Genomic DNA, 14,314 nt, shown 5'->3' on the forward strand with positions numbered 1-14,314 from the left:
TACACATTCACTGACTGAAGATTATGCAAGGAAAATGTAAATTTCTCGCTAGAAATGTCATTAGAAACACGTTTAATGGTGTATCTGTCCTAAAATATTGCATTTCCCATTCAGATAATAACGATTAATATAGGCTACGTTGCAGTGTCAGTGGTCTCGTGGGCCACCTCCCCTGGATCAGCAGGTCGAGCAGGGGCAGCCGCAGGAGCATTCGAAGCCGGAGAGATGGCATTGCTGTGTCCGTCGCCATTGGGTGATCCATTGACATCGAGTGCCGCATTTACAGGTGTCTCGCCTCTCATCCCTCGTTACACTGGCAGTGACGGCCCTCAACCTCATCACATGGCCGGTAGGACAGGGAGTCAGCCTTCCTGTGGAGTCGGCCAGCCCGGTGACGATCCTCAAAGTAAATTCCTTGGAGAGCCTCCAGCCAACGGACCAGCTGACCCTGTCTGGCCATAGAGGTAAGGGCTGAAATCTCGAAAGTTCGTACCACAGCTAGCAACTCCCGCCGGGTTACGCAATAATTGAGGTCGGCGGAGAGAGCAACTATAGCAAGACACAAACTGTTCTTCCTGTTCACTTTTGGGACATCACAACACAGAGGTCCAAATCACTGGCGATGGTATCCACGATGAATGGTCGACTTGGGTCTGGGTACGCCAAGACGGGGGCCTTGCCGTCCGCAGCAGGTCAATGCGGTGTTGCACTGCTCATCCCACAAGAAGGCCTGCCCCTTGTGGGTCAGGCAATTTAAGGGACTAAAAAAGGTGGCAGGTCTTGATGAAAGCGCAATAATAAGATGGCAGGCCCAAGAAGCTCTGCAGCCCTACGATGTTATGAGGGACTGGCTCACGGTGTCCCCCTCACAAATGATGATATGGCCCAGGAACGCCGTCTCTCGTCGAAGGAGGGGGCACTTTCCTTGGGGTGGAGGAAAAGACCAGCTTGCAATGGCACATCTCACGTTGGCTGGCTGCCAGGGATTCCTCAAAGTCTGCGGTGTGGGCAAGGAGATCATTAAGTTAAACGATGCAGCGACTCCGAGGGACATTGGCGAGGGACATCAGCCCTTGCCCGATGGAGAAGGCTGTCTTAGGTTGAGCATTTGCAGCAGGTGCTAGCTGCCAGTACCAACTGGAACCGGTGATGTGGTCCAGGGCGTAGTCAATACGGAAAAGTTGGTGAAAGTCCATCTGGGTTACAGTGTTCAACCAGAAATAGTCAGATCTGCGATCTCCAGGTCAGGTCTTCTGCTCAGCAGCGGCCTGTTTGGCCAAGGGCAGTGGATGAGGGCAGATACGGAAAGGGTGTGCATCACTAATGTCAATCTGATGTTAAACCAAGGTGGTTGGTGTTCCTGCTCTCGTGCTGCAAAGATGTCCATTGACTGGTTCAGCAGCTCCTCCGGTTACCGTTTCTGAGTGGATGAGAGGCCTTCACTGCTCTGCTGAAGGAGCTCTTGCACTGCCTTTTGGGTCATGGTTGAAGAGCTCTGATTTGGTTTTAAATAAAGGGATGGTTACCTCAGCAGGTGAGTTGGTTACTGGATAGCTGAAGCGTTGGCGTCACTGCTGAGAATTAAGTCATTGATGGACGGGCCGGCCACATTCCCAAATGGGAGTTTGTGCAGGTAGCCTTTCCACCGCCGCGACGCTGGAGTACTACCACCCTGGGTCCAAAGCAGAGAGTGGCCACTGGAACACTCACTGTAGCCTTCAACTGGGTGTGCAGGTCAAGGCCCACTATACAAGTGTCTTGGATGTCTGCAAGCCAGAACTCGTAGCGTTTCTTTGTGCCCACCACTGTTACCCACAGAGACCCCCTCCCCTTCTTCTCGGCCAACTTTCCAATCAATGTCCTGACTTTTGTGGTGGTATGTGACAAACTTGGTGCTTGAGAGCCCTCTGAGAGAAAGGCAATAATTCATTATAATAAAGAGAAAAAAAATGTGAAAGCGAGAGATGGAACTCACAGAGTCCAAGGCTTCCACTTTCTTCGGCTTACACGTTTCTTTGGTGGTCTGCTCTCAATAAACACCGACCGGACCGCCTGAGAGGTAAACTAAGGCCACTTAGAGAGGGACCTTGGCTGAATAACCCTGGTTTAATTTTCTTTGGTGGCTGTAAGTGAACCACTTGAATTTACATCAAACCTAGATCATTGGAAAAGGCCTAATTTTGGTGCTGGTTTAGGTTTAAAAAATGCTGCAGTGATGCACCCAGTTTGTTTTAAACAAACATGGATGTGGATCATATTTAAGGAATGAGTGTTCATGGGTGTAATTTTACACATTTATGTATAGTTTTACACCTACACTGTTGTTTTGTTCACAGGACCATACCATTCCTTTGATTTCAGAAGGTCATTCTCAGCACGATGACTTTAATGATGGCTTGCAGAAAAACTACAATATATGTTTATATATGTTTTATTATTCTTTATTTATTTATTAAGATTTTAAGATTTCTCAGTTGTGCTTAATGAATACTTTTGTGTCATTTGTAAAAAATGACGCTTTAAGATTTTTTTTATTTCGCCTGTTCTAAAGAGCAGGCAGGCAAATATATACAAATATTTCTATTGGTTGATGATTCTTCACAACAACAACAAAGATACTATAAAGATTAGCGCAGGTAAGAATGGCTACAGGCTAGGATATGGTTGCTGTGATGGGCTGGATCAGCATTATCCTAATTACGCTACTGGTAAAGGGCAAGTCAGAGGAACAGTCATGCAAACTGATAGGGCAAACAGGCTTTTTGGAGTTTTCCAAAGATGGCGATCTTATTATAGGAGGAATGTTCTCTCTAGATTCAACTCATGTAACCGAGAATTATGGCTACCATGCACATCCTTCTGTATTTTGTACTGGGTAAGAAATGGATGCAAAAAAATAATAAAAGTCTTCTTTAGAAAATACTTTTTCTAAAGAAGTCATATACTGAATGATTATTTATGCTGTGTGTATCCATTTGTATATGTATCCAAATTGTTTTACTTGAATATTTATTACATTATTTCAAGTCTGAATCCCAGGGAATTGCTGTTTTCCCGTGCTGCCATCTTCACGGTGGAGGAAATCAACAAAAACCCAAACCTGCTGAATGGAGTGACATTGGGCTACAGGATCTATAATGGCTGTTGGGGTGACAGCCCAATGAGAGCATCAATAGAGGCTGTAACATCAGGGGGAAGCTGCAGTAAAAGAGTCAAGGCACTAATAGGCCATTCCTCTTCTGGTGTTAGCAAAGATATAAACCTTATAGTTGGACCGCTAGATATCCCTTTAGTAAGAATTTTTTTTTTTTTTAAGAAAAAATAGATGTTATAAAAAAAAAAAAATAGATGTTTTGTCATAATGTGTATGGTTAACACTTATTTTCACTTTTCTTTGTTCACAGATCAGCCACCTTTCAACATGCGCCTGTTTAAGTGATAGACGTTTATATCCAACATTTTTTAGGACTGTACCAAGTGATAAATTTCAAATTTCGGCTTTGGTACAGCTCATGAAACATTTTGGCTGGCAGTGGGTAGGAATAATCCACAGTGTTGAGGTATATGCATCTGATGGTGCAGCTGAGTTCATTAAGCAAGGAAAGGCAGAGGATATATGTGTAGAATATGTTATTAGCTTTGATATGTATGATACCAAGATAGAACATAAAGTAACAGAGAAACTCAAAGCCTCCACATCAAGTGTAGTCCTGCTATACATGTCATTATTCTACATGAGAGAGTTGTTCAAATTGATAGACGGGAATAAGTTACCCCGTAAACAATGGATTGGTAGTGAAGCTTGGATCTCAAAGTTAGATTTGGCTTCCCTTGGAAGTAAGAACATCTTACATGGGGCAATGGGGTTTGCCCTGCCTCAGTCTATTATTCCAGGTCTTCTTGAGTTTATTCTGAGCTTGAAACTGAGTGATGAACCAGAGAGTGTCATGATCAAAGCTTTTTGGGGAGATTTCTTTGATTGCAGCTTCTCTCCATCAAATACCACAAAGCTCTGTACTGGGGATGAGGATCTGAGAACAATCTCCAGTGCCTACACAAACACAGCATTAAGGTCTGTGAGAAATGTGTACACGGCTGTGTACTCGATTGCACATGCTCTTCATGCGTTAATGCAATGTGAAAATGGATTAAATCCCACCACAGGAAAACACTGTGTAAACAAGACTGATATCCAGCCCAAACAGGTGCCGTATTGGTCTTAGATGGTCTTATATAACCGTATTTTGGAAATGTAATTGTATTTTAGTACATATAATATTTGTTTACAATTTCATTTTTTTCAAATAACATAATAACATTCATTATTCTCTGTGCAGATACTGGAACACATGAAGCTGGTGGATTTCACCATATTGAATGGTTACAAGGTATCTTTTGATGAAAACGGAGACAGTGTGGCACAGTATGACCTCTTAAATTGGCAGTACAAAGAGAATAACTCTGTGAATGTCATTACCATTGGGCATTATGACAACTCTTTACCTGAAGGACAGAGATTCAGGTTTACACCTAACACAACAATCGTATGGGCCCTTAACAGCACTGAGGTAAAATGTAACTGAAGAAAAAACTTTTCAGTGACTTCATTCCTCAGAATGTCTACTAGATGTATCATTTGCTTCATGCAACTAACTCATAGTTGTATTACTATTGCCTCTTTTAGCCTCCAAAGTCTGTTTGCCGGGATGCATGCCCTGCCGGAAGTCGCAAGGCCACTAACAAGCGAGCACCCGTGTGCTGCTTTGATTGCTTTGAATGCCCAGAGGGAGGCATAAGTAATGAGACAGGTAGGGTGCTATTTCTAAAGCTCACTTGCATAATAGGCCTGAATGTTACAGAAATAAGTGCTGATTACCAATGCTAATCTTCTCAACATATTTGGTTTGGTATTAACTCTCTTTCAGATTCATCAGACTGCTTTTTGTGTGCTGTTGAATTTTGGCCAAATGAAAAAAAGGACAAGTGCATTCCAAAACCAACTGAATTCCTTTCCTTCACAGAAATCATGGGGAATGTATTAACTGCGTTTTGTTGCTTTGGTGTATTTTTGTCCATTTTAATATTCATAATTTTCTTGGTTCATAGAGAAACACCGATTGTCAGGGCCAACAACTCAGAGCTGAGTTTCCTGCTGCTTCTCTCTTTAAAACTGTGTTTCCTGTGTTCTCTGACCTTCATCGGCCGTCCCTCAGACTGGTCCTGTATGCTTCGCCACACAGCTTTTGGGATCACCTTTGTCCTCTGTATCTCTTGTATTCTTGGGAAAACTATAGTGGTGTTGATGGCCTTTAAGGCCACACAACCAAGCAGTAATGCTATGAAATGGTTTGGTCCAACTCAGCAGAGATTCAGTGTATTGGCTTTCACTCTAATACAGGTTTTAATTTGTATTCTTTGGTTAACAATTAACCCTCCATTTCCAAACAGAAATGTTCAGTCCTTTAAAGATAAAATTGTTTTAGAATGTGCCTTAGGATCCCCTATAGGGTTCTGGGCTGTGTTAGGGTATATAGGACTCTTAGCTATGTTATGTTTCATACTGGCTTTTCTGGCCAGAAAGCTGCCTGATAGTTTTAATGAGGCCAAATTCATCACCTTCAGCATGGTGATATTCTGTGCTGTTTGGATCGCCTTTATCCCTGCTTATGTCAGTTCTCCTGGAAAGGCCACTGTAGCTGTGGAGATATTTGCAATTCTGGCTTCCACCTTTGGCTTGTTATTATGCATATTTGTACCAAAATGCTATATCATTATTTTCAAGCCAGAAAAAAATTCCAAAAAGCATATGAAGAGTAAGATGCAAAGCAAAGGTATCTAATGATGGACTCACATGTGTATAGGAAATATAAACATGAAACTTGATATACTATGATTTCAAATGATACATTAAACATTCATAAGACGGATAATCTTGTTTTTGAAATATATAGATTCAAGGAACAGTTGACACCAATGATGTCACCTTCTAATAAAAGTTAGTTTGTTTGTGGAGGTCTAGAAGTCTTCCATGTAATTTCACAATCAAAAAGTCTGAAATGTTTTCTCTCTATTAACCTATATATTACTGAACCAAGATGATTCTGCTCACTATATTGTAGTGCACCCTCGTTGCACGTATGGTTCAACAATAATCAACAATGCCTTATTCAAATGGGTTACATGCATCCAAAATCGACATTCTTTTATTTCTCAGATTCAAAGATTTATTCATAAGAGTCTTGGAATCTGTTATACATATATGTTTATTATAGCACAATGATAAATCATTTGCTCTAATCTATTGTCAAAAACATGTACAATCCCTTTAATTAGTGTGGTTGCAGTAGATAATTAGATAATTGTGTAATTATCTACTCCTACAGTTTTTGAGGTATAAACCACAGTCTAAAAGTCAGACATAAATTAGAGCAGTGCACTTCTACCTTTAGAGCCCATGCACTGCATACATATTATTCATACATTTTATAATGCTATTATTTGCTATCGAATGTGAATGAGTTGAGGGACCAAGTAATGCAGGGTTTTTTATTTATTTTTACTTCTTTTTCTTTAATAATCTGAGGCGTTTGATGAACGGAAGACACAGGCTTTAGAATTAAGATGTTAATTAATTTATTGAGCTTCCTCCTTTCAGGAGAGTATACCAACACTTGGGCCCCCATGACAAAATCCTCTCCCGCGGAGCATGAGTCATAAGCCTGCTTTTGGCAAAATCCAGCCTTGGTGATGGCCCCTCTCGTCAAATCGTGTGTCTCTCTGAGCCGCTGCCGTAGCTGTGAGAAATAGACCAGTGCCCAGTTCTGGTTCCGGAGGAACTGCAAGCCGATGACAGACCTCGTGGAATATCTGGGCCTCGAAGTTACATTCCCTGAACATTTCTTGCACTAGTTTCTCCGCCGGGATGGCCGAGGGTTGATCAGGCACCACATATGCCTCTGGCTATTTTGTGAAATAACCTATAGCCCAGAGAACATAGTGGCCATTGTCAGTGATAGGAAAAGGACCCAGGATATCGACTCCCACACACTCTATAATGGCCCTGACCTGGTGCTGCTGTAAGGGAGCATGTGAGTGGTGCAGCTTAGACGCGGTGCAGCTGTCACACTTGTGGACCAACAGCTCAACATTCTGACGGTAGCTCGGCCAGTAAAAGTGGCCACGGAGTTGTCTCAGGGTCTTAGAGATCCCAAAGTGGCCCGCCACCACCATGCCGTGAACCAGCTGGAGGACCATTGAGCGACGGTTTAGGGGTACCAGGAGTTGTAAGATTTGGTGGCCTCCCCTTGGAGCTTACTAACTGCGGTACAGCAGACCATCGATCAGGGAGAAGTTAGCCGACTGTGAATAACAGGCCTTGCTCTCCTTGTCCAACACTGAAACAGTAAGCCGCTCTGGTTGCTGGCCAGCTGACACCAAGTCAAAGGAGCATTCGGAGCCGCAGAGATGGCATTGCTTTGTCCGTCGCCATTGGGTGATCCATTGACATCGAGTGCCGCATCTACAGGTGTCCCGCCTCTCATCTCTCGTTACACTGGCAGTGACGGCCCTCAACCTCATCACATGGCCGCTAGGACAGGGAGTCAGCCTTCCTGTGGAGTCGGCCAACCCGGTGACGATCCTCAAAGTCAATTCCTTGGAGAGCCTCCAGCCAACGGACCAGCTGACCCTCTGGCTCTCCTAAGCTGAAGAGCCAAGTCCGGGAAGCATGATCAGTCCCGAGCAGGAATAATTGGCCATAGAGGTAAGGGCTGGAATCTCGAAGGGCTCGTACCACAGCTAGCAACTCCCACCGGGTTATACAATAATTGAGCTCAGGTCGGCTGAGAGAGCAACTATAGTAGGACACATCCTATTCTTCCTGTTCCCACTTTTGGGACAACACAGCACAGAGGTCCAAATAACTGGCGTCAGTATCCATCATGAATGGTCGGCTTGGGTCTGGGTACGCCAAAACGGGGGCCTTGCCGTCCGCAGCAGGTCAAGGCGGTGTTGCACTGCTCATCCCACAAGAAGGCCTTCCCCTTGTGGGTCAGGCAATATGAGGGGCTAAAAAGGGTGGCAAAGCCTTGATGAAGGGGCAATAATAAGATGCCAGGATCAAAAAGCTCTGCAGCTCTACAATGTTATGTGGGACTGGCTAACCCCTCACGGTGTCCCCCCTAGCCAGATCGGTGGCCATCCTCTCACCATGGATGATATGGCCCAGGAACGCCATCTCTCATCGAAGCAGGGGGCACTTTCCTTGGGGTGGAGGCCAGCTTGGTGTTGGCTCCGAACACCTCACGTAGGCTGGCCGCCAGGGACCCCTCAATGTCTGCAGCATGGGCAAAGAGATCATTAAGTTAAACGATGCAGTCACTCCAGGGACACTGGAGAGGACCCTTTCCTTCAGCCCTTACCCGATGGAGAAGGATGTCTTAGATTGAGCATATGCATTGAGTGCTAGCTGCCAGTACCCACTGCAGAGGTCTAGCAAGCTGAAACATCTGGACACGGTGATGTGATCCAGGGCGTAATCAATACGGGAAAGTGGGTGAAAGTCCTTCTGGGTTACAGTGTTCAACCAGCAATAGTCCACACAGAAACACCAGCTACTGTCCTTCTTGCAGACCAGAACCACCGGTGTAGCCCAAGGACTACTGGAGGGCTAGATGACTCCCGCCTCTGCAATCTCCAGGTCAGGTCATCTGCCCATCAGCGGCCTGTTTGGCCAAAGGCGGGGCAGATACAGACCGGGTGTATATCACCAGTGTCAATCTGATGTTGAACCAAGGCGATTGGTGTGCAGACCTGCTGTCATGCTGCAAAGATGTCCATTGACTGGCTCAGCAGCTCCTCCGGTTACCGTTTCTGAGTGGATGAGAGGCCTTCACTGCTCCGCTGAAGGAGCTCTTGCACTGCCTGTTGGGTCACGGTTTCAGAGCTCTGATTTGGTTTCAGTGAAGGGATGGTCACCTCAGCAGGAGGGGGGGCCACAGGTAGAGACAGCTGAAGCATTGGCGTCAAATGGGAGTTGGTGCAGGTAGCCTTTCCACCGCTGCGACGCTGGAGTTCTATCACTCTGGGTCCAAGGCGGAGAGTGGCCTCTGGCAGTCACTGTAGCCTTCAACTGAGTGTGCAGGTCAAGGCCAACTATACAAGTGTCTTGGACGTCTGCCAGACAGAACTCGTAGCGTTGCTTTGTGCCCGCCACTGTAAGTAAGTAAGTAAGTAAGTAAGTAAAATTTATTTATAAAGCACATTTCACACAGCTTTCACTGACCAAAGTGCTGTACATAATAGTGATATAAATAAAATAATATAAAGTAAAATAAAAATAAGTAAACAAATAATTACAATATGAGACGAGCAACAGTAGGCAGACAGATCAACAGAAACAATGACAACAGGAACAGAGACGGCAATGACAACAAGAGACATATACAGAGTTACAGATGGAGCAACAGCCGGAGGGTTAGGAAGCTGGGAAGGATAGAGTGAAAAGGTGAGTTTTGAGCCTAGACTTAAAAACAAAGATGGACGGAGCTTTTTTAATGTCCAGGGGCAATTGGTTCCACAGCCGTGGCGCTGCAACTGCAAAGGCTCTGTCACCTTTTCGCTTGAGCCTTGACCGAGGCACATGGAGGAGAGCATTGCCAGATGATCTGAGGGACCTGGGGGCTTGGTGTGGATGGATAAGGTCAGAAATGTAACTAGGGGACTGTCCATTAAGAGCTTTAAAAACAATCAGTAAAACCTTGAACTGAATTCTAAAATTAACAGGAAGCCAATGCAAGGAGGCAAGAACTGGTGTGATGTGGTCATGTTTTTTAGTGCCCGTCAGCAGTCTTGCAGCTGCATTTTGGGCCATCTGAAGGCGGTTTAGTAGGGACTGGGGTAGGCCTATGTATAAGGAATTACAATAGTCCAGCCGTGATGTAATGAAGGCATGGATGATTTTTTCAAGGTCTTTAGGAGACAGGAAAGGTTTGATTTTGGCAATTACGCGTAACTGGTAAAAACAGTTTTTGACAGCAGCACAAATTTGCTTGTCAAGACAAAGCTCTGAATCAAGGATGACACCAAGGTTTCTAGCATGGGACTTGACAAAAGGTTCAAGGTGATCTAGGTTGCTGACAAGAGTGTGTTTTGATTTGGGAGGGCCAAAGATCATGACAAAGATCGGACACTGTGACCCACAGAGACCCCCTCCCATTCTTTTCTGTCAAATTTCTAGTCAATGTCCTGACTTTCGTGGTGGTATGTGACCAACTTGGTGCTGGAGAGCCCTCTGTGGGAAAGGCAATAATTCAATATAATAAAGAGAAAAAAAAAGTGAGAGATGGAACTCACAGAGTCCAAGGCTTCCCCTTCCTCCTGCTTACACGTTTCTTTGGTGGGCAGCCCTCAATAACCACAGACCGGACCGCCTGAGAAGCCATTTAGAGACGGACCTGGGCTGAATAACCCTGGTTAAATTTAGTTTGGTGGCTGTAAGTGCACCACCTGAATTGACATTAAACCTAGATCATTGTAAAGGCCTCATTTTGGTGCTGGTATAGGCTTAAAAATTGCTTGAGTAATCCTGCCAGTTTGTTTGAAACAAACATGGAACATCATAATTAAGAAATGAGTGTTCATGTGTGTAATTCTACACATTGATATATAGTTTTACACCTACACTGTTGTATTTTTTACAGAACCAAACCATTCCTTTGATGTCAGAAGGTCATTCTCAGCGCAATGACTTTAATGATGACTTGCACCAAAACCACAATATATGTATGTATTTTTTGACAATTTGTAAAAAAAAATCGACACTTTAAGAAAATTTGAGTTTTGCCTGGTCTAAATAGCAGTCAGGCATAAAAGTATTTCTATTGGTTGAGTATTCTTCACAACAACAAAAAAGATACTATAAAGGTTAGTGCAGGTAAGAATGGCTACAGGCAAGGACATGGTTGCAGTGATGGGCTGGATCAGCATTATCCTAATTACACTACTGGTAAAGGGCAAGTCAGAGGAACAGTCATGCAAACTGATAGGGCAAACAGGCTATTTGGAGTTTTCCAAAGATGGAGATCTTATTATAGGAGGAATATTCTCTCTAGATTCAACTCAAGTAACAGAGAATTATGGCTACCATGCATATCCTTCTGTATTTTGTACTGGGTAAGAAGTGGATGCAAATTTGTTTACAATTTCGTGCTACATTTTCTAAATAGACTGTCATAGACTGAATGATTATTTATAGCGTGTGTATCCATTTGTATATGTTTCCAAATTGTTTTACTTGAATATTTATTACATTATTTCAAGACTGAATCCCAGGGAGTTGCTGTTTTCCCGTGCTGCCATCTTCACTGTGGAGGAGATCAACAAAAACCCAACCCTGCTCAATGGAGTGACCTTGGGCTACAGGATCTATAACGGCTGTGAGGGCGACAGCCCAATGAGAGCAGCCATAGAGGCTGTAACATCAGGGGAAAGCTGCAGTAAAAGAGTCAAGGCCCTGATTGGCCATTCCTCTTCTGGTGTTAGCAAAGATGTAAACCTTATAGTTGGACCGCTAGATATCCCTTTAGTAAGAAAGTATTTTTTTTTTAATTAAAAAGATGTATGTTTTTGTCTTATTGTCATAATGTGTATGATTAACACTTGTTTTCACTTTTCTTTGTTTACAGATCAGCCACCTTTCAACATGCGCCTGTTTAAGTGACAGACGTTTATATCCAACATTCTTTAGGACTGTACCAAGTGATAAATTTCAAATTTCTGCTTTGGTACAGCTTATGAAACATTTTGGCTGGCAGTGGGTAGGAATAATTCACAGTGTTGAGGTGTATGCATCTGATGGTGCAGCTGAGTTCATTAAGCAAGGAAAGGCAGAGGGTATATGTGTAGAATATGTCATTAGCTTTGATATGTATGATACCAAGATAGAACATAAAGTAACAGAGAAACTCAAAGCCTCCTCGTCAAGCGTTGTCCTGCTATACATGTCATTATTCTACATGAGAGAGTTGTTCAAATTGATAGACGGGAATAAGTTACCTCGTAAACAATGGATTGGTAGTGAAGCTTGGATCTCACAGGTAGATTTGGCTTCCCTGGGAAGTAAGAACATCTTACATGGGGCATTGGGTTTTGCTCTACCTCAGTCTATTATTCCTGGTCTTCTTGAGTTTATTCTGAGCTTGAAACTGAGTGATGAACCAGAGAGTGTCATGATCAAAGCTTTTTGGGAAAATTTCTTTGACTGCAGCTTCTCTCCATCAAATACCACAAAGCTCTGTACTGGGGATGAGGATCTAAGAACAATCTCCAGTGCTTACACAAACACAGCATTAAGGTCTGTGAGAAATGTGTACACAGCTGTGTACTCGATTGCACATGCTCTTAATGCGTTATTGCAATGTGAAAATGGATTAAATCCCACCACAGGAAAACACTGTGTAAACAAGAGTGATATCCAGCCCAAACAGGTGCAGTATTGGTCTTATCTAATCCTATTTTAGAAATGTAATTGTATTTAAGTGCATATAATATTAGTTTACAATTTCATTCTTTTCAAATATCCTAATAACCTTGATTATTCTCTGTGCAGATACTGGAACACATGAAGCTGGTGGATTTCACCGTACTGAATGGTTACAAGGTATCATTTGATGAAAACGGAGACAGTGTGGCACAGTATGACCTCTTAAATTGGCAGTATAAAGAGGATGACTCTGTGAATGTCATTAACATTGGGCATTATGATAACTCTTTACCTGAAGGACAAAGATTCAGGTTTACACCTAACACAACAATTGTATGGGCCCTTAACAGCATTGAGGTAACATATAGCTGGACACAAAACGTTTCAGTGACTACATTCCTCAGAATGTCTCTATTGGTATGACTCCATTCGTGCAACTTACTCATAGTTGTGTAACTATTGTCTCTTTTAGCCTCCAAAGTCTGTTTGCCGGGATGCATGCCCTGCCGGAAGTCGCAAGGCCATTAACAAGCGAGCACCTGTGTGTTGCTTTGATTGCTTTGAATGCCCAGAGGGTGGCATAAGCAATGACACAGGTAGGATACTCTACTCTTAATGGTACAGAAGTAAGTGCTGATTACCATTGATCGATCTACTTAACATATTAAGTTTGGTATTAACTCTCTTTCAGATTCATCAGACTGCTTTTTGTGTACTGTTGAATTTTGGCCAAATGAAAAAAAGGACAAGTGCATTCCAAAACCAACTGAATTCCTTTCCTTCACAGAAATCATGGGGATTGTATTAACTGTGTTTTGTTGCTTTGGCGTATTTTTGTCCATTTTAATATTCATAATTTTCTTGGTTCATAGAGAAACACCTATTGTCAGGGCTAACAACTCAGAGCTGAGTTTCCTGCTGCTTCTCTCTTTAAAACTGTGTTTCCTGTGTTCTCTGACCTTCATTGGCCGTCCCTCAGACTGGTCCTGTATGCTTCGCCACACAGCTTTTGGGATCACCTTTGTCCTCTGTATCTCTTGTATTCTTGGGAAAACGATAGTGGTGTTGATGGCCTTTAATGCTACACTACCAAGCAGTAATGCTATGAAATGGTTTGGTCCAACTCAGCAGAGATTCAGTGTATTGGCTTTCACTCTAATACAGGTTTTAATTTGTATTCTTTGGTTAACAATTAATCCTCCATTTCCAAACAGAAATGTTCAGTCTTTTAAAGATAAAATTGTTTTAGAATGCGCCTTAGGATCCCCTATAGGGTTCTGGGCTGTGTTAGGTTATATAGGACTCCTAGCTATGTTATGTTTCATACTGGCTTTTCTGGCCAGAAAGCTGCCTGATAGTTTCAATGAGGCAAAATTCATCACCTTCAGCATGGTGATATTCTGTGCTGTTTGGATCGCCTTTATCCCTGCTTATGTCAGTTCTCCTGGAAAGGCCACTGTAGCTGTGGAGATATTTGCAATTCTTGCGTCCAGCTTTGGCTTGTTATTGTGCATATTTGTACCTAAATGCTACATTATTATTTTCAAACCAGAACAAAATTCAAAAAAGCATATGAAGAGTAAGATGCAAAGCAAAGGTATCTAATGATTGACTCACATGTGTATAGGAAATATAAACATGAATATACATACTATGATTTCAAATGATACATTAAATATTCATACGACAGATGATCTTGTCTTTTTAAAATATGTAGATTCAAGGAACAGTTGACACCAATGATGTCACCTACAGATATGAGTTACTGTGTTTATAGAGGTCAAGAAGTCTTCCATGTAATTTCACAATCAAAAAGTCTGAAATGTTGTCCCT

At 42.9% G+C, this 14,314-nt stretch overlaps 2 protein-coding genes across 2 annotated transcripts; both read left to right on the forward strand.

The window, feature by feature from the left end:
* The first annotated feature begins 225 nt into the window (after positions 1–225).
* LOC132475090 (extracellular calcium-sensing receptor-like) lies at positions 226–5,858 on the forward strand. Its single transcript, XM_060076066.1, has 8 exons — positions 226–238; positions 321–464; positions 890–995; positions 3,028–3,292; positions 3,405–4,205; positions 4,338–4,568; positions 4,685–4,808; positions 4,926–5,858. Exons 1-8 carry the CDS (start codon positions 226–228, stop codon positions 5,837–5,839), a joined length of 2,598 nt encoding a protein of 865 aa, XP_059932049.1. The 3' UTR covers positions 5,840–5,858.
* A 5,081-nt stretch (positions 5,859–10,939) lies between these two features.
* Positions 10,940–14,086, forward strand: LOC132475091 (extracellular calcium-sensing receptor-like). The gene is made up of 6 exons (XM_060076067.1): positions 10,940–11,016; positions 11,320–11,584; positions 11,685–12,485; positions 12,608–12,838; positions 12,954–13,077; positions 13,173–14,086. The coding sequence occupies exons 1-6, from the start codon at positions 10,940–10,942 to the stop codon at positions 14,084–14,086; spliced, it is 2,412 nt and encodes an 803-aa protein (XP_059932050.1).
* The last annotated feature ends 228 nt before the right edge of the window (positions 14,087–14,314 follow it).

Source organism: Gadus macrocephalus, chromosome 16, assembly GCF_031168955.1.
Source record: "Gadus macrocephalus chromosome 16, ASM3116895v1".
Taxonomy (NCBI): Eukaryota; Metazoa; Chordata; class Actinopteri; order Gadiformes; family Gadidae; genus Gadus; species Gadus macrocephalus.

Coding starts and splice junctions, on each gene's coding strand:
- LOC132475090 (XM_060076066.1), top strand. Junction 465..889: donor GACCCTGTCTGGCCATAGAG/GTAAGGGCTGAA, acceptor GATATGGCCCAG/GAACGCCGTCTCTCGTCGAA. Junction 3,293..3,404: donor GACCGCTAGATATCCCTTTA/GTAAGAATTTTT, acceptor CTTTGTTCACAG/ATCAGCCACCTTTCAACATG.
- LOC132475091 (XM_060076067.1), top strand. CDS start 10,940: ATGGCTACAGGCAAGGACATGGTTGCAGTGATGGGCTGGATCAGCATT. Junction 11,585..11,684: donor GACCGCTAGATATCCCTTTA/GTAAGAAAGTAT, acceptor CTTTGTTTACAG/ATCAGCCACCTTTCAACATG. Junction 12,486..12,607: donor GTGATATCCAGCCCAAACAG/GTGCAGTATTGG, acceptor TTCTCTGTGCAG/ATACTGGAACACATGAAGCT.